General features: G+C 44.6%; 1 protein-coding gene across 2 annotated transcripts in view; it reads left to right on the forward strand.

Moving 5' to 3' along the window:
- smtnb (smoothelin b) overlaps window positions 1-20,310 on the forward strand; it is a 47,574-nt gene that overhangs the window by 21,252 nt on the left and 6,012 nt on the right. Inside the window, exons 6-14 of one of the 2 annotated variants that reach the window (XM_041042030.1) lie at window positions 1,990-2,089; window positions 5,338-6,044; window positions 7,197-7,248; window positions 7,984-8,565; window positions 10,800-10,873; window positions 18,467-18,652; window positions 18,914-18,989; window positions 19,220-19,252; window positions 20,122-20,301. In XM_041042030.1, the coding sequence (XP_040897964.1) occupies window positions 1,990-2,089; window positions 5,338-6,044; window positions 7,197-7,248; window positions 7,984-8,565; window positions 10,800-10,873; window positions 18,467-18,652; window positions 18,914-18,989; window positions 19,220-19,252; window positions 20,122-20,301 (1,990 nt within the window). The remainder of the gene's footprint in view (window positions 1-1,989; window positions 2,090-5,337; window positions 6,045-7,196; window positions 7,249-7,983; window positions 8,566-10,799; window positions 10,874-18,466; window positions 18,653-18,913; window positions 18,990-19,219; window positions 19,253-20,121; window positions 20,302-20,310) is intronic. The other variant, XM_041042031.1, reaches the window with a different exon arrangement.

Below are 20,310 nucleotides of genomic sequence, written 5' to 3' on the forward strand. Positions count from 1 at the left end.
CAGCGAGTGGGGAAAGACTTGTTCTCTCTCTAATTGTGTTTATGGCTCAAACACAATTATCTCCCCGTGACTCTTTGATTGAGTAACTCCACTCAGAAGGAGAGTGTCCTTTGTGTATGACCTCTCGCATTATTACACTGTAGTGCCTTTAGTCTTTTGTGTTGCTGCAGAGGACTGTTTGTGTCCTCGTCAAGCACCGTAATAGCTCATTAAAGGAGCATTCAACTAAATTCTGCATTCCACTGCAGTGTCCTAGACCTTATCAGCAAAAATTACCATTGTCTTGAAAAGCTAAAAAGACTTTTTTATGCCCCAGAATCTGTGCTGCCGTTTTTTTTTTTTTTTTTGCTCTGTGGAAGTAGAAACTGGAAAAAGTGACATTGGAGCACCATCTATGTTGCTTTACATCAGTATAATGACACTTCTAATATTTCAATTCCCTAGTTTTTCTTATGAGGAAAGTCTCTTTTTCTTTGACAGACTCAGTGAAACTTCACTCATTTTACAAAGAAAGTTATTTGACAGGTTTAATCATGTGTCTTTGTTTATAACCCAAGCAGTGCCGCTGCAGATTCACCTTTCTTTTTTGTGCTGCCGTTTCCTGCAACAGGGTCTGATTACATTTTCTCCACAGTGATTGAGCCACTCTGCCCTCTAATCTGCTCAAGGTGGGGAAGGTCACAGTTGACAGAGCAGAAAGACTCGATTCCTTTCTCACCTGTGCCTCCCAGTTGTGTTTCAATTCGAACAGGCTTTGTGTTTGGTCACCACATTAACTTTCCATCTCTCCCTTTTAGCTCTGATCACACACTGCAATGATTAAAAGCCTTTAAGGCACAAAGGTGTGATTTATAAGATTTTCACACCATGCAAATCTCTTGTCTAGGATAACATTGTTTACACATGGCAAATGATTGTGGCGTGTGATTGTGTGGTTGGGTGTGTGCGCTTTCTTTGCTCGCCTGAGAGATTGTGAATGTGTTTTCAGAAGCGTTTTGAAGTAATGGTAGGCTGTAAATCTGGTCTAAGTATTATATTTTCAGTATGTAAGGTCATGTCCAGTATGTTTTTCCAGAATCCACCCAAGCTCCTTGGACTATTCTTAACCTAGATGCCTCATGTAAAACACCTTTAAGGAGATTATGTGCAGTGATACGGTTACAGTATGATGCAAACCACCTGAAGTTCCACACAAGAGCTTTTTGCCCTTTAATAGAAAAGTTTGCAAGTCCTCAGAGTGTTGTGGATTAAGAATATGTGGGGGAGTGATTTAAAGAGTGTGTGCGCACGTGCTCAGAGGAGCCTTATTTGTGCAGCTGATTCTCCTGTGGAGTAGCTTAAGGTCAGGCACCAGAGGCCCAACAGTAGTGCCGGGATTTTCATCTTTACTTCTCCGTCCTCCCCTCTACACCTCTCCATATGCCAAAATACTGCTACTTCTCCTCTGAGATCTCCCCCTACTGCGACTTTCCTGTATTACTGAGAAAGAATAGATAAAAATCAGGGTGCTGCAGGAAAGCTGATTTTGTACTATGTTAGACCTCAGATAATCTTGAAAGAGTAGGAGCTACCAAAGTCAAGCCAGACTGTAAAGCAGAGGCATAACACAGCATTGAACCATGTGCTGAATGTATATGTTGGCTCATTTGGCTCTCAGGGCGTCTCTCTCAGACATATACAATGGAAAATAAAACAGACCTTTACTTTTCCAGCTGGCTCAGCACGCTGCTCATCATGGCTTGAGCGTTTGACCTCAACCTCCAACAAAAGACTGTTGTTATCACCAGCTGACCTCAAACAGATGATCGCAGAGCTGATGTTTTCTTTCTGGTTTTGATCAGAGGAATGGGCTGGCAGTTTGGCAAGGGCTGGCTGCTGTCCTGAGAAATAGATTGTGAGATGAGAAATTAAAGAGCATGATGCTTTTGGAGCTGTATTGAAGTGCACTGAGCATGTGTAATCTTTTTTTTTTTTTTCATTTTTTCACAGGAGACAGAACGGGAGAATCGCAGTGAACGAGAGCGCACCAGATCTCAGATCCGGGAGTTACACGGCCAGCAGACCCAACAAAGCCGAGAGCAGAGAAGAGGTATGAAACACTTATTCAGCACCAGACTGCGCGGGACTGCTCTTCAAAGTGGTGTAAAGCTGTTCACCAATTTAATACATATTCTCTGCAGGATATACAGAATTGCCCTCACATTTAGATCATGTTTGGACATGCCACTCTCTTGGGATTGTTGAAACAGAAAAGCTTATATATACTGTAAACATTCACCCAAAGGTTAAATCCGGGTAAACACTACAAGGTTGAAGCCAACACTGCCGACCTCTGTTGCGTGTGCCTGTGACTTCATAGATCTGTCTTGATGCAATTTCCTCTTTGCTGTCTGTTAAAATAGTTGGCCATAGGAGCCATTCTCCTGAGGTGGCGGTCAGGAGGTCATATTAGTTCAGACTCTTTAAGCTCCTTCGTCCAACTTTATTAAGTGTTTGGAGTCACTCACAGCCATAGGCTTAATGACTTTGGCTTCTTATGTGTGAAGTAATTTCATTAACCACTCTGTTAGCCTAACCGTTAATAAAGTGGAATGAATGCAAGCCTTCAGAGGGGAATGAATGTACGTCGTTCACTTGAATCCTTGAAGCCTTGCAGGCGCACTTGCAGAGCTGACAGTGAATAGATTGTAAAATGACAAATGTGCATTGTTGAGGAGTCATAAATGTTGTTAGAAACCTACCTATAGCTTGATTGTCCAGTTTAAACACCTCAGGACAAAGTATTAATTGGACAGTCCCCTTTATTTAGGGCATCAAATTTAACTTGGATCACCCTCGGCTGAAGATGGCTTTTTTTTTTCATTTTGTATTTAAGCTCAGGCTTGGCTGACCTGAACTTGGCGTGAGGCTGGCGGCCATAATAATGTCATTCTGTGTGGTCTGGTTGGCCCTGGACTTGGCTCCCAGTGTCCTTCTCATGGACCCAGGGCTGGTGGTGGGGCTATGGGAAGCAACAGAGGGAAACCCAACAGCCACACCTCTGCTAAATAAAGCTGATACCAGAACAGAACTGAGGCTTGCGCGACGTGGCGAAGAAACTCCCCAGTGTTCCTGAGTTATCCCTGCCTTACAATTTAAACCAGGGTGAAGCAGGGGTGAACAAAAAAAAAGACCACCATAGAAAAGCAAAGGATAGCAATCAACAAAGACACAGGGCGTTTGTGGTTGGGACAGGATAGTGTAGCCAGGGTGGGCTTGTGGTTTTTGTGTTTTCAGCAGAGTGAAAGTGGCAGAAAATGAAAGATTAACTTGGCTGATCAGTGGCTGGTTGTTTTTGGTCTTTGAACGCAGCACAAGCACGCACCTCTACCTCTCTGACAAAAAAAGCTTATATTTACATTCTTTACCTCAATGACCATGTGTCCAGCCGTACTGCATTCTAGAGCAAACTGTAACTGGTAAGGCTGTGATTTAGGAAATGAAATGTTTTCAGAGACTCTCAGAGGAATGTGCTGTGTGCCTCAAGTTCCCAAAAGAGAGAAAAACGCTCAAGTTGAAGCATAATACTAATTCCAGTTTCACATGAGGCCCAGTATATTTATAATCCCAATGTAAATTCTAAAAACAAATTGCTCAACCACTCTCAATTAATGTCATTAAAAAAATCTCAACAATAACAACAATATCCCATGTTCCCCTCTGGATGAATTACTCTGCTGACCCCCTGTCTTTTCATCCAGCACCACCAGCTCAAAAACCTTTGAAATTTAGTAGAAAATTGTGTTCTTTTAGTGTTATGCTAAAGCTGAGGTGTGACAAAACGCGTGTAAAAAAACCCCCAACTCATCAGCACTCAAGACAAAGTCGCAAAAATCTTGACCCATTCACAGTGGGGACAAAACATGAGCTTTCCTCGGGTCATTGCTTGAGTGTGAAAGAAGTATAAAGAAAACCCTTGGTTGTCCATTGTTTGTGCTTTATATTTTGACTGGCAGCAGAGTGCACGAGTTCAGCTTTTGTAGCTATTTTGAAGCAAAAAGCAAGCCTCTCATTATCCAGTAGCAGTGGGGATTTTCCCAGAAATCGCTACACAATGGACATGACAGTTTCTGAATGGCAAAAATATGTACAATAACATGAGTTTGTAGAAGAAGCAGAGTGTTTTGGCTCTCACTTTGGTTACAGTTGACCAGTAATTGAGTTTGGGTTGAGCGCATCATTAGATGTGGACACTGGTGTCTAGTGGACCGTTCATAGTGTCACATGTGAAAATGGTAGCCAGTTATTGTCCCAATTGTGTGTCATAATCACGTTTTCTGTTCAGACAGTATTACATAATCATCTGGTCTGTTTAATCAACAACTCTGTGCCATTTATAAATTGATTGTGTGCAACTGAGCTTGCTTCTTTTTTTGGGTGGTGTTACGCAACAGCGAGTAAAAAAAGATCAGCTGCTTCAAATGAAGCTGTGAATATCCACCCTTGATCCTGTCTTGTTCAAAGTTTAAAGCGATTGCTGTGGCTGTTGGTCGGACTGGAGTCCCTCTTTGATTTGGTTTGTAAATAACAGGCATGCGTACTTGGTGAACCCCCTTTGGTTGCAGAGTTAGTGCAAACACAGGTCATTCAGATGTGTTTTCATGCCTTGGTGTTTACATGTGGTGTGGGAATTGGATATACTCTTGGTTTTCTCTGTTTTCGTTATCTGTGGTACATACACAACCTCAGATATTCCAATCACTTGCAGCACCATGGCGTGCTGGAGGTAGACTATCATAGGGAGAGGATGTGGGCACCGCTGTGTTGTTTGGAGTGTGGTTTCCTGCGGAGAGAAGGAGCAGTGAAGGAGGGGAGGGGAAGTACTTGTCCTAGTCTCTATTTCTCCCCCACTTCCTTCTCGAATCCTTGTACTTGCTCACCACCTATGGTTGTGCCACATGCTCCCATTCTCCATTCGTGACCCTTCCTTCTCCTTTACGCACATACACCAGCGCAATCTCACAAATCTTGCTCAGGAACTGAGGCCAGTCTGGAGGAAATGCCTACATCCCCTCATGTCTCCACGTGCCTCCTCTGTGATCCTGAGTGATATTTTCTAGGCCAGCCTCTCATGGGGCCCCAGTGCTGCGGAAGTATTTCATTTCCATCATTTCGGTCTCTTTAGCTTCACCACCTACTGTTTTCTTTGCTCAAAAACAGTAACATTGTCTTCACGCCACTTTAGTACTGATCTAAGCGGAAAACTAGACATAAAAATCATTTTTTTCAATATCAGAAAAGGCACAGGGTACAGAAAGGAATTTATTGCTCACCTTTCATTTGTATTTTCTGTTGCAGGCTCCAACTCAGGCATGGTGTTGGTTCTCGATCACCTGGTGAAGGATGAGGGCTCTGGACCTCTGCTGATCCAGCCTCAGAGAGAGGCTGTGACCACAGAGCCTGACCTGGTCCTGTCTCACCGTCAAAGGTCAGACTCCTCAGCTTCAGACCGCAGTGTAACCTCGGTGCTTTCCAGGTCCAATCTGGATTCTGTGACCTCAGAGAAGAGTCTGGGCTCAGCCTACAGAGCCCGGCTAGACTCTGGAGCCTCAGACAGGAGCCAGAGTTCCTCCCAGCGCGGTAGGCTAGACTCTGGGGCATCAGAGCGAAGCATCAGCTCCCAGTCTTACGTGAGACAGAGACTGGGTTCAAATGTTTCCGACTCAGGCGTCAGGCCCCGTTTGGGCTCTGGTGCTTCAGATAGTGTTGGTCTTCTGTCGAGGAAACGGACTGACTCAGGGACATCTGACCAGAGCGTGAGTATGTCCTCTGAGGAGAGGGGTCCAGGGGAGGAGGTGGAGATAGCCACAAGTGGTTCAACTTACAGCACAGATTCAGAAACTGAGAGTAGAAGCCAAGGTCCAGGCAACCTCCAGAATCAGTCCCACGACAACCACATCGTTGACGAGGAGCAGCCCGATGGGGCCATTTTATCTCGGAGCAGTCCTGCAAATGACCTGCTCAGTGGCAGCACCAAGGGAAAAATGGACATCCAGAAACAAAAGGTAGAGTAAACAGTCCTTGTATCAGATGAATTCTTATGCAGATGAAAGCCTGGTACGATGCTGGTGTGGTCCTCACTTTTCAGTACCACTAACAACACGCTGTCTGCCAATGACATGTAGTATTTGTTTGTTTACTTCGCCTCATGTTACCCTCTGCAGTCAGTCGAACACAGACACGACCCTGCAGCCAGCTGAGATGAAAGGAACATTTCTAATTTTTCCCTAAAGACCCTTTTTCTTCATGTTAAAATTAAAAACACACAAAACATATAACTGTACCACTAGAGTGGGCTGTTGAGCTACACATCCAAAGTCACGTGCAGCAACAGATCAAGCTTTCCCTTTGTTTCTTTCCATTTCATTATCCCTAACAAGAAAGCTCGTCACTCCATTCTTAAGTGACACCCAGGTCACATCGGCATCCATAAACACACCACGCTGAGCTCCTTTTTGGAGCTGTTTAATTTTTGTTACTTGGCTACACAAACAAACTGTGCACCTGAGTGTCTCTGCTTCACCTCAGCGGCATGTCAGCCTCACCTGCTGTCAGAGAGGGATAGACAGCGTTACGGGCCAGAGGTTCTGTCTCATTTCATCCCACAGTGCTAAGAACACACAAACACACAGAGCTGCTGCTTCTGCTCTCACTGTTAACTGTTAAGCAACATTTCCCATCTTGGGGGCTCAGGTCACCATGACGCCATCGTGTCACTCTTCTAAATGTGTTTACCCAAGGCTGGCCCCGGACTTCTTTTATTGTTCCCTGCAATATACGCTGATGCTCAGTCTCCTGAAAGTAATGTAAACACTCTGGGGCCCATCATGGCCCCAGCTGCCAAAAAAAGAACAGAGGCCCACTGCTTCACTACATACACAAATGTTACATAATGAAAACACCACCGGTCGATTCTGTATTTAGGATTCTGTGTGTGTGTGTGTGTGTGTGTGTGTGTGTGTGTGTGTGTGTGTGGTTGTCACCGTGGCCATCCATGCAGACTCTTGCCCCTCCTGAATGTGCATTGCTGCCCTGTTAAACATGGAACTGTTCAGACCAGCAGCTCTGTGGTTGTCAATCCAGGCACAGTGCTTGTTAACCCTTAATCTTCTTTACTTCCTCTGCATGATTATGTTTCTTTGTTTTGTTTTTTTTAGATAACAGTTAACAGGGATCTTCCCCTCAGTCATGACAAAGCAAAGGATTCTGGTAAGAAACTAGTCCAACTCTGTTAGTCCTGAACTGATTAATCAATAACATTTTTGATAATCTTTTAAGACATCAAATAAAACAGCTTTTCAAACATGAGAATTGGCTGACCCTCTATGTTTTAAATCGCTGTTAACTGAAAATGCTGTTGTTGTTTTCAGTATTTTTGTGGCATTTTATAAACTAAATGATTAACTGATTAACTGTGTAACAGTATCACACACAGTATATGGAGACAATAACCGTGTAGGGCCATTCACATGAGGGAGTTGGGAAGAGAGCATGTTGTAATATGCACCATTTTATTTCTGCCAGACAGTGCTCTTTGCTATGTCCACTGTACTATAAACTGTGGTTTTCCTCCTCAGCAGCACATCCTTTTTTCCTTTGTTAGGATGACCTCAGTGAATATCTTCTCCTCTAATCACTAGTGTTTTTTTCCATTGAAGGGTCTGTGCCAAATCATGAGCTTTGTACACAGTATCTGACAGTACTAAGGATCAAAGGATGAAAAAGTATCCATGAGTGGTAGAAACATGTCCTGAAAAGTCCTGAAAAAGGGAACCGAAAGACAGTGAAACGGGGGGAGGTTAAGTAAAGGGGCTGGAACAAAACCTAGAGAGAGGAGGAAAAGAGAAATGGCAGTAGAGGGCTTTTGAGGTGTCTCTGATGTATTGAGCTCTTCTGAGTGTTCTTCTGTGATTTCAACTCCCCATCTGCATTATGTCTGTGCAGCACCTGAGAAGAAAGATGCCAAATTGGAACAGGTCAGTTCCACCAACTCCATACGTGATCGAATGCGCAAGTTCACAGAGCCCAGCCAGAGCCCAAACGTCCCAGCTTTGAAGAAGGCTTCTCTGAGGAATGGGACAACCTCCGGCATCAGTGGCCAGGCATACCTCTCCAGAGCTACTGAGCTGTTCACACACACAGCAGCATCCCTCAACACATCTGGAGACTCCACATCTCACACCCTTGCTGCATCTCAGAGTCAGGCCACACCTCAGCCAAGAGGTGGGGCTAACAAACCCCTGTCTTCAGCTAGCCAGTCGCAGAACTCCGTGGGTGGGACGAAGCATTCAGCTGAAAAAGATGTGCACGCCTTCAGTAACTCAAAGGAAGACAGGACCCCAGGGAGAGCAGCTGGACAGCAGGTCACCCAGGGAGAGGCAGACCCAGACATGAAGACTTTCCTCACCATTGAAATCAAGGATGGGCGCACCACCACCTCCTCTACATCCTCCCCTAGGGGCAACATCGTCCCCATCACCAGCATGACCCCACGCATCACCCCTAATGTTCTGGGGCAGAGAGCGGGTAGGTGTATTAACCTTATAGCAACAGGAAGTGCTGATGCTGTAACTCACTCAATGCTCAAATAACCCCTTTAACATTGTGCAATATTTTGCAGGTTTTTGTTTGCACCATTTCTTATGTTTGATCTTATGTTTGATTTTTAATGCACTGCTGTAAAATTTAATCGCTTTGGCCTTTTATGCTTTCTGTGGAGCTGGCAAAGTATGCAAAACTGCAGCCCCACTGTGTTTCAGGAGGCTATGAATCCTAATTTAGCTAGTATATGTCTTTCCTTGTTGATATCGACCCTTGGATCATGATGGAATCCCAGTCGCTGTGGGAGTCAACCGGGGCCGATGAATCAGTGAGAAGTGGGATGATGACAAGGGTTTTTGTGAGACCAAGACAAAGTACATGGATGAGTGGGGATAGATGTCGGGACTGAATCCGAAACAACATGGTTGTACTGAAGGGTATTTGTTTCATAGTGGGCAGGTTGTTGCAGTGTGGAGGGTGGTGAGGTCAGAAGTCAACAGCAGAGAGTATATTGGGACAAAGGAAACAACAACTGTCTGTCTGTGGCCAAGCTGAATGAGTAACATTGTCACAGTATAACAGTGCAGCTGAATAAGCCTGTTAACTCACACAGTAGATTCAGAATGAATGCCTGCTTCTTTTAAACGAACAAACCACTGGGTTACATTATTCCTTTAAGCATGCTTTTTAAATGAAGACAAAGAATTTGGGAATTCACTCCACTGGTCAGTTTGTTAAGAGATGAGAAAATAGAAACTACAGAAACACCAGGTCGTGGGTAACCTGGTGGTGATTAAAGACGCTGTTACATCATTGTGACGTCCATGGTTTGAATGCAGCAAGAGACCTTTGCTACAAGTTATTTCTCCTCACGTGTCTGTGTTTTCTGTCAGGTAAACATGGATGCCAGAAAAAAAGCATCTGTGTGTACCTGGTTGAATATTGGCCCTGATGCTTCATGCTTCAGTGGTTGTACCTGTCAAGTATTGTCTCAATAGTGAGGAAACTGTTACTCATAGTAGAACAGATGTTAAACTAAATTGAATGTAGAGTTCAGTGATATGCAGTACATCCAGGGGCTTTGCAGACACCTTTTCATGCTACCAGGGCGCTCTGTGAAAATGGAAAAAAATTACAAGGCAATAACGATAGTGGATGTTAGAGAACCACAGCAAGTGTTCACTGAGGCATCCATAGATGGTGTGAGTTTCTGTATTCTGAAATCTGTATTCTGAGCAGTGGGCCAGTGTCCCAAAAACATAATGTTCTTGTAATGTAATGTAATGTACACACCAGCAGGGATTCATTAATTGCATGAAACAAAAACATGAACATCATGACTCTCAGTCCATTTCAGAAGCAACGCTGCTACAGCTGCTGTTACAGTCTGTCCAAACAAGACGTCTTAAGTTTCAGCTCTTCCCAACAACCGGGACCTCCAACCCAAACAGTTTATTTAAGACTCAAGCTGGACCTGTGCAGCTACAGCCTCCTCACCTCTTACAACCACTCCACCCCCATCCCACCCACCCCCCCCCCTCCAGGACATATTCTGGCAGCCCCACTGGGCTCCTCCGCGAGGGTCACACGATTTCTTTTCAGCTCAATTTACTTTAATGGTTTTGGTCTCCTTTTTTGGGAGCCTGCCTGTCTCTCACTGATTGAGAGCAGGCTACATGTGTGTCTCCAGTTTCTCTCAAAAGCACCTTCCAAGACTCTTAAATGTTCACTGTGCTGTGCTGGTGTACATCAATCCTGTATTTTATGATATAGGTTTTGTGTGTGTGTGTGTGTGTGTGTGTGTGTGTGTGTGTGTGTGTGTGTGTGTGTGTGTGTGTGTGTGTGTGTGTGTGTGTGTGTGTGTGTGTGTGGAGGGGGGGAGGCAACAGGTCACAAGGAAATGCATGTGTATACTCTTAGAGGCAAATGAAGAGGGCTGTTTATGTTTAAGGTGGCGTCATCGACATTTTCTCACTTGTCTCTCATGAGACATGAGTCCATGTTTATGACACTATGGCAGCTTATGTAATTGACTAATGGCTAACACCAACACAGTGCAAAGCCATGCACACATCTCAACTGTACACAGGCATATGGACACCAGGACCTTTTTTGGCCTTTGGAGCTGTGGATTAACTCTACCTGAATTCAAAGTCTCATTGTAAATATTTTATGTTTCAAATCCAAGTAAATCTTTGTCTTTTCTGTGTCCGTTTCAGACTTAACACTCGGCCTAAGAGCTACGCCATTCAAGATCACCTCATCCAGCTTTTCCTCCGGATCCTCCATCAAGGTACAGTCTGCCTTAGGAAATATTTTTTGGGAAAAGATCACATCTTTGAGGCTCCACAGAAACTTGACAGAATTTGTCAAACACACTTAAAATAATTGTGTTTCCAGTCCCTTCCAATTAAAGATGAATGTTTTGCTTTCATCTTCTGTTTAATTTCCAACTGATTCAGTTGAAGTCAGCTGGAGTTTTTGCTGCGTCCCTGTCATGGCCATCACCTATAAAGGCCTGAAAAGCGAGCGAGTGAGTCAGGACAATGAAAGGCAGACAGAGTGTGAGAAAAGGAGGGAGAGGAGGGAAGAACAGTGTTTATCAAACACAGAGTGGGTAGCCAGTCACATCTGTCCTTGTAGGGTATGTGAAGAGAGAGAGAGAGGGAGGGAGGGAGCTTCTCCGGGCATTCCTTGTTTTCTCCCTGCAGGCCATACCCTCTGAGATTTATCTGGGAAATTCCTCCTAAATCACACCTGTCTGTCCTCATCCATACCACTCACTGTCCAGCTGCATTAATGCACCTGTGAACACAAGTTCTTCATCACTTCATCTACTCTCTCTAAAGTCTTTTGCTGATGGTGGAAAGTGAGTGCTGTCAAAAACTGTTCCCCTCCTGTCTCTCACAGTGACCTCTGAGGGTTAAGGAGAACAGCTAAACTCTCATTTGCCTCATTCCTTAAGCGTACTTGCTCCTCCATGAAAGGAAGTCCCCTTGTGAATGGAGAGTAGAGGATTGAGAAGGTGAGGAGAGGAGAAGTGGTGTCCTGTTTACTCTTTCGTGGCTGTGTATCCCACCCCCTGTGTCGAGCGCAGTGGTAATCTGGTTATGGGATCAGGGAACTGGTTAATTAGGGCAGGGAGGAGGCTCCATGAGGCTGCAGGGAGGATTTAAGGTGTTGGAATGAGTCTGTCTCCATTAGTTAGGTCATTGTTGAGACACACAAACTCAGGCCAAGGTGCTAACTAAGACACGGCAGCCCAGTCTTTCTTCTAGGAAAGGGATTTTCCAGGAAAAGGACAGAGATTCTGCAGAGGATGAGGTTCATATTTGACTGAGCTGAGCGTTGTTACAGCATTACCCTAAGAACATGCAGGTAATGTCTTTCTCTGAGTGCTAACATGTGCATGATATTACTAAATGTGATGTATTTTAAATTATGGCAAGAAAATATATGCATTTGAGGAGTGTGCATCACAAAATCAGCTTTTTTTAATAGTTTCTTTTCCTCTCAGTGTTTACAGCACCAGCACAGTATGAACTCGATAAATAATAATTAGCTGCACCTTAAATTGTTACTATCCTGCTAATTATGTTGTTATTCATAACTGTTGGGGATGAGGGTTAAGCCACATGCCTTGACGCTGGCGGCAAAAAGTCACTGCAGCACTGCACAACGGCTTCATCATCATCATATAGGCTTAACATGAATGCCTTCATTGATAAACCAAAAGGCTACAAACAGTAAGCTTCGGAACATCTCTGCCTCTCTTTTTGACGCTCAGACACACTTGAGCCTGAGTTTTACCACACAAAGACAGAGCCTGAGTGACTTGCTTAATGAGATTGTGAAAACAGAAGCAGACACTGTTGGTTAGCATCAACCAGGGGGGAGGCAGCTTTGTTACTTTCAGGCTGATCCTGAAACCACCTGTTCTCGGACTTTCCCTGGTTTATTTGAAGTTCAAGGTTGTGTGAAAGGAAATTAAATGTCAGGGGGAGGATTCATATTAAAGTAGCATATGTAAAAGCCCTTTTCACATTTAGTCTAAATGTTCATTATAGCATGAAGAGCGTGCAATATGTGGTATAACTGTAACTGTAGCTCTTCCTATGTAGTGTTGTTGATGGTTGTTTATTGACCACAGTGGTTCCTGTCTGGGACTCTGATCTGTTTGGGTGGTCTGGATTTCTCCTTGGTGGTCTAACTTCAAAACTCACAACTTCCCCTGTTTCCTTAGTTGTTTTTTTTGTTTAGTTTTTTTTTAATTTCAATAAAACATGTTGATGCTGATAGCATCAGCTCTTGCAGTCGATTGCCTATAAATTACAATCTTGAGATTCAACAGAGAAAACACATTTTAGTTGAAATAAACAATGGAAGGACAATGAAGGAGATGTATGAGTAAAAGAGAGAGAACCTCTCCTTGTTGTTTATTATAAAAGCAAGACTAAGATGAAGTTAATGGCAAGGTCAAGATGCTTGTAGTGTTTCAGTGCATCTGCAAGAGAGTTCATTTCAGACAGGTGAGACCGGCAGCTGATTATTGATGCCTCCTGCTCCGAGTGATCACAGCTGCTCCTGCTCATTTCAGCTGTTCGTGTGTCCGTGCCGACCGCTGCGCTCGGCCTTGAACACAAATACAAATAATGCCTTAGCTTTATAACCAGGGTGATGACAGGACAGTCAGCCTCTTTCCTGTAGTCACAGACATTACTGCCAAGCCTCGGGTCACGCTGGAGAAGTGCCGCTGCATGAACACGGACACACAGGCCCGCAGTCAGTAACAGATAGTCTCACTGTCACACAGAGGAATAAGGACCCCATTGTTAACATACTGCTGATCCATGACACATGCTGGTTACCCAACCAGTTCACATGTGTCACAGATTTAAGCCTGGTCTGCAAACCAGGGTGCAAACTCTGCAATTCTCTCGATTTCTGGATGAACTTACTCTGATTTCAAAACCACTGTGCTTTATTCCTGATGTTTTATTGCCAGCTTAGATTTAGATTTCCTTAAGAGAGGTTTTCCCCTCTTTGTTTCTTCTTTAGACTAAAATCTCTGTGTTGCTTTATTTTTGAGCTCTGTTGGAAGCTACACTATGTTATTTTTGGTTGCTCTTGTATATAGTAGCACAGGGTTCACAATGGCCAGAAACACTGTTAAGAATGAGAAGAGATAAGATTTCATCCAGTTTGCATTTGTACCTCAGATTCTTGCCATAATAATCAGTAATACTGACCTCTATGCAAGCAGAAGTCTATATTTGTCAGGCTCCCTCTTTCTCATCACGCATCACGTTGCTTTACTGTTGTTAAAGTGCTTTAGTGCTTTGATGCATGGTAAGAGTCGAGTCATGTCCTTCTTGGGTTTTGACCCACTTTCCCCGCTGCCAGTCACATTTGTCTCCACTCTCCCTTGAGGCCAGATTCTTCCTGGCGACTGTTTTTCTTACCTGTAAATCCCAGGAGAGACCGCTGTTGCCCCTTGTCACATTGTTCTCCACTGAGGGCCATTCCTGATTATTTTCATCTCAGATGATTCGCACATTCTGTGTATGTGTTTTAGTGTTTAGGTTGGTATTTATAAAAAAAAAAAAATGTTTATACAATCACTGCATTATATTTTTTAGGTGCAGATATTCACAGCGAAGTCTTCTGCTTTTTTTAGAAACATCTTAATGCTTGTAATGCATTGGCATGTCATCAAGAATTACAGGTTTATCACATTTTGTCATGTGTAGCCTTATGCTTCTAATCAGAGTGCATTCAGAGAAACAGCATGTACAGTACCATTTGATGTTTCTGCGTGGACTGTCATGTGCCAATAAATCTTCAGCAGGCGTTTAAAAGATATACTTCAGGATCTTACAGTACAAGGTACGCCCACAGACTTCTGTCAGCGCTCTTGGAGAGCTCTTAATTTAACACAAAAGCACTTGACATGAGCAGCAGCTAGACACCTGCTGCTTTATCAGTAAGCCTAAAACAAAATCTTGGATGGACTGCGATACCCTTCCTAACATCCTTACCCACAGCTGTGGAGAACTGGGCCCCAGCTCATCCTCACTGGTCACCCAGTCTGCTCTGTCATGGCCCCAAACACTTTGTCCTTCATGGACTGATCTTCCCTCTGGGGGTCTGCCTTAAATCACTGTCATTCAGCACAACTGACCTGATTAGTCAGGACTCAGTTGCATTTTGTCAGAAAGTAACATTAAGAGGAGTGAAACACTAATGTGTAGCCCTTTCAACTCATCCCAGGTCTAGAGCCTCATCTAAACCCCTCGTTGCCTGCCAGTTGAGGTGTGAAGGACAAGGGCTCTAAATAAAAGGAAAGTTGAAAGAGGGAGGGGCGAGTTTTCTAAATTGTTGCCACCACCATTCCCCCTCTGGCCTCCACCAGTGCCCCAGGACTGACTGTCTCAGTGGAATAATGGCAGGGCAGGAGATAAATAGACATGTCCACGGCACCTGGAAATAGGGAGGTGGAGCTACTGCTGCCTGGGAAACAGGATTTCTTGTATGCTCATTGGCTGTCAGGGTGTTGGCCAGTAAAGAGGGGAGATTTGCTGGGGGTATAAAGACCATGCATTGTTTTGACTGTCTGTCTCTGACAGACAGTCAGGGAGGCACCCTCTACCCTCACCTCTGAGCCAAAAGCCACAGCCATCTCTCATCTAACACCCTAACTTAAGTTTTTGGGATACTTAAGTGGATTTAAACTGGAAGAACTTTGACCAGTGTAACATTGAGTGCAGCTGGTCTGGCCATGCCTGGGGTGAATCTGGACTTCCTCCCAGCCTCTCAGGCTCCAGAGGCTTTGGGCAGCCCAGATAGTGCTTGTGCCGAGTCTGGCCTGGAGGAGGTGATCGGTGATCTGCTCGCTCAGGAGGAAGCTGAGAATGAAGGAGAGCAGTTTTGCGAGAGGAAATTTGAAGTAACACTACGGTGTGCAGTTGGGGAAATCCACAGTGACCTGCAGGCCTTTGGGAAGCGAGTGGATGCCCGTTTAGAGGAGGCGGTAGCTCAGGTGGCTCCTGTGGCCGAGGCTGTTGTCAGGCTGCAGGAGGAGAACCTGAGGCTGAGGGTTCAGCAAGAAAGGCTGGTGAGGCAAGTGGAGGCCCTGTGCCAGATAATGGGTCTACCTGATCCCTTACTCCATGTACTGCCGAGCAAGGACAGCTCATCCTCACTTCCTTGTGACACCACAACTGCATTCTGTGATTCTCTAACTTCATCCAGTGATTCTCCAGCTTGCACTGTCCCGGACACTGCACTTGAAGCACAACATGATACTCCATCCTGCACTTCCCAAGATTCGCCATCCAGTGCACCCCAGGATACTCCAACTAGCACTCATCTGGATACTCCATCAACGGAACCCCAGGAAACCATGTCATGTCCCCTGGACTCAGACTGTACTGAGACAAGCACACCTCAGAATTCAGAGCCTTCGCCTGTCCCTCATCCACCCACCTTTGCAACCCGCCGTTCCCTCTCTGCTCCTGCTCTGATGGCAAACATTTCTTGTAACCACAGCGAGGTACCGCTCTCTGTTAATGGTTCAGATCATGACCCCTTTTAATTCGGATAAGCTGCTTATAGAACAGGAATGTCTTTTGTTCCAGTGTTGACAATACCTGTGAATCAGCTGTCTTTTTACATGCTATTCACACTCGGTGTCCTTCTCACGTACTTCTTGACCTACTGTCCCATCTGTCATAGCTGTCCATTGGTTTTGATCTCCCATTTTGCCCTCACTGCATTTTAAAAAAGCTTGACCATCTCAGCTGTCAGTCACTTTTGACACATTGTGTTTATGTGTAGGACTTCACTGTAATCTGTCACGGAGGTATTCCAGTCCTGTAGCACCATGTATTTCTGATTGTGTCTTGGCTGTCACTCGCGTGTGTGTGTGTGTGTGTGTCTGTGTGTGTGTCTGCATGCAAGTGTCCTGTTGAGTGAATACACTTCCTGGTGGAGAAAATAAGGACCACTTTTTAGCAGTAGCAGTGCCATCCATAACATTCACTTTGACAGGAACGTGAACTAGATGTTTTTAAAAAAGGAGTCATAAATGAAAAGGCTTTACGTGTCTGGCTTCAGAATAGGAAAGGGATTAAAGGTCTTATAGTCCTAATATAGAGATCAATGCACATGCTGTCTTCTCTTGGCTTGTTTGCTTTAGTCATTCTTGGAATCCCATAACAAACCCGGTGGGAGTGTTTACATGTGCACTGGTGACATTTTGAGGGATATTGAGTGTTTGTGGCATTATCTACAGTTATTCAACTGGCCAGAGTTCGTATTCCTGTCTAATCCTGCAAAGACAGCTGGGTCTGCCAATCAGCTGCTCCTGTAAAGGTGCTGGTCTTCTCTTAAACGATTGTGATAATGAGGGGTGACCTTATCGGATTGTTTTTTTTCCTTGCGTCCATGTTCAGTACCAGCTCTTTCTCCCCTGTCAGCTTCATAATGCTGCTGGTGGAGACTATTGCAAGCGTCGGTGGTGAATCAGAAAGAGGTTGTAGCCCTTCTCCCAAGAGAGAAAATAATAAACAGAAAGAAAAACTGTTATGCCACAGAGAATCAGATGCTGAATAATATTTTGAAACTGAATTAAACATGATTGGAGTGCTAAGGTTATCTGGGATTTTCTCACCCCACACACATTCCCTCGTTGCCTGACTCAGAGCCCTTGTTTGGCTGTGTTGTGTCCCAAAACATTCCTGGTCAGTCAAGTGCCTCTCAGTCCAGCCTGTCCCATGGGTCAGAACTCCGTGTCCAGAAAAGTCTTAAAACCAGGGGCCACCCGTGATCACACAGCTCTGTGGCTGTGCTGGGCAGAGTCCCTCCCTGGTGAGACCTGGCCCAGCTGGACCCATGGAGAGGAGGGCCGATAGGGTAGATAGCGTGGATAGGGACGGGGCCAGCTGTCTGAGCTATATCTGGCTCTAGACTCAGTTACAACAAAAGCATTGAAGTCACAACCAGAGCCTATAGTCTGCCACAGGCATTCAGCTGCATATGAACATTTAAGAGGTGTTTTCTGTAGGATTTATGGCCACTCACAATATGCTGCTCAATAGCCAGGTTAACCTTTACGACTTAAAATGCTCTCACGGTGCTCTGCTTCCTCTTTACTTCTGCGCCTCAGTCTATCCGTGGTGTGCTGTACAGCCCAGAAAGGATGGCTTTGGATGTTTATATCTGCTAATGCATTGTTCCCATCTTAGAGACATTTAGTGGTGTACCATACCTGTCACATAAACTCGTGGTTCGCCGCCACTCAGTATCATTTAGCCACTCCATGTATCAGTCACACTCTATGAGCTAAGTGAACATTAACTTGGCAGGTCTCCTCTTGCTCTCATTTGCTTATTGTCACTCTCTAGTGTGGCTGGAAGGTAGAGGAGTGGAAGAAATGATGGCATATGGTGAGTGAGGAGTCTTTGTTAAAAAAAAAAAAAGAGAGAGAAAAAAGAGATTATTAGAGGGAGGGAAAGATGTGAACTCTGCAATCTACTTCAAACACTCAGGCCTATTATGGGTGCAGTGTGTTTAACCTAAAATCCTCTTGTGCCTATTAGGTCCTAAATGTCAACAAGCTTCAGTTCTCTCTCCTCCTGGTTTCATAACTACAGAACATAAAACCTAAGCTCCAGGTTAGGAGATTCCAGCTTGCTCGAACTTTCAGTTGGCACATATCCAGCTAATGGTAACAGTTTTCCTTTAAAATGAACATAGACAGCAACTCCAAAGTCTGTGCTGTCTGAGATTTATAAATGCCACATTGTGTCCTGTTGCATATGTATGTTCTTGCTCATGGTATGTGTATGTGTGTGTGTGTGTGTGTGTGTGTTTGTGTTATGTGCAGATGGAGACAGAGCCTGTTATGGCCTCTGAGCCGGTGTTTTCAGCTGGACCGTCTGTACAGATGGCGTGTCAAGTCCCAGCCATCCCCAATGGCTCCAGCACTCTGGCCAAACCTGACGAGCGCTCTGGAAAACTGACTGCTGAACAGCTGGCTGCTATCGAGGATGAAGAGCTCCTTGACAAAATGGTACTTCACACCCAAGTTATAATTCTGGATGATTTAGATTTAAAAGCACCACTTAGTACCAAATACAGCAGTGTCAGTCATGCAGAAAGTTCGTGTATCAACACTAAATCTCACCAGCTAAAAGTCACAGCTCAGAGTTGTGTGTATGCACATTGTTGGAACTGCATACATAAATAGAGCCATGCCACTTTGGCTTTTTGTGGGGAATGACCTCTCATTGTTTCCGTGTGTATGTGTGTGTTTTTTCTTTTTTTTCCACAGCTCGATGAGTCAAAAGACTTTGAGGAGAGGAAGATGATCCGTGCAGCCATGAGAGACCTTCGCAAGAGAAAGAGAGGTAACAGCATGAACAAAAATCTGCTGCTCCAACCACATGAAAGTTTTTGCTCCACTCAATATTTCATGACTTCTGCTTTCTTTCAAATCATGAAAGGTGGACACACTGCCTCATTATAATGAGGTTTAATCAACATTTAGTTTCTTATTATTACCTTTTTTCTGTCTGTTCTTTACAAATTTTCAACAAACTTGCAATTCCCACGTTATTTCTATCCATTCTGCCCTCAGAGGCCATGCTGGGATGTACTCAAGAGGAAATAGGTAGGGCAGGTTGGTGTGCAGTGTGCATTAACAGTTGATACTTGCCTGCATTTGTCTTTTTGTGTGCACCATCCTGTCATTGTCAGACCACTACAATTTTTAAACATTTCATCTCTCAGACCTCTGCGGTGGATGATGACAGATATGTTGACAGTTTTGTTAACGTGCATGAATCTTTTTTTTTTTTTTTCATGGAGTGTTTCACACTCACCTCAGTGTGCTGCAACATCATTACTGAAACATCTACCACACTGAGCATATTCTGGTTTTGCAGTGATCACTTACCATATGGTTTCACCAGGCGTCTGGTTGCATTGAGCTGACAGTCTGAGTCTACTCTCCGCATCGAGCATAAAAGGGTTCAAGTTAGTTCCCTGACCTCTTCAGATACAAGAAAAAATATCAGACATAACTAAATAGAGAGTTTAAGAATGGATCCAGATTAACACTGCATGGTATGTTTAAATACATGTACATGTCAGATAGAAGCTGGAGGTAACAGTGCAGGTGCTGAACTTGGTGTAGCCTTTCACACGGGACGATCTGAGTGTGTTTGCTCTCTTTAATCTGTGATGTTTGTGCAGCACATATTACTCGACAGCTCTGGCTCAGCCGCAAGCCTCCCACCTGTGGGTGTTTGTCTGTTCGGAGGAATTTTACGGTACTGTGGAAAGAATCCTGAAATGCATCGTCTCAAATTTGGAGGCCCTCTTTTTAATCCATCTCTGTGGCAGTCAGATGAGGTGCTGTCAGTTTGTTTAGGACCTCTTATCCTCCTCCTCCTCTTTTTCCACTGACATCATCTCTCCACCTTCCCCTCCACATCTTCATCCCTCCTCTCTGCTAACCTCTTTTCTCCCCCACCCCAGACCAGAGAGAAAAGGAACGCGAGACCCGTCTGCAGGAGCTCCGGCAGCAGAGAGAAGAGCGTTCGCAGAAAGGTCGCGCTGGAGTCGGAGCAGGAGAGGTGGTGATGAGGAAGGTGGAGAAGTCAGCAGATGGCTCCACGCTCAGTCAAGTCACAAAGACAGACCGCTTTGCTCAGTCTGGTACTTTCT

The sequence above is a fragment of the Toxotes jaculatrix genome, chromosome 7, assembly GCF_017976425.1.
Source record: "Toxotes jaculatrix isolate fToxJac2 chromosome 7, fToxJac2.pri, whole genome shotgun sequence".
Lineage (NCBI taxonomy): Eukaryota > Metazoa > Chordata > Actinopteri > Toxotidae > Toxotes > Toxotes jaculatrix.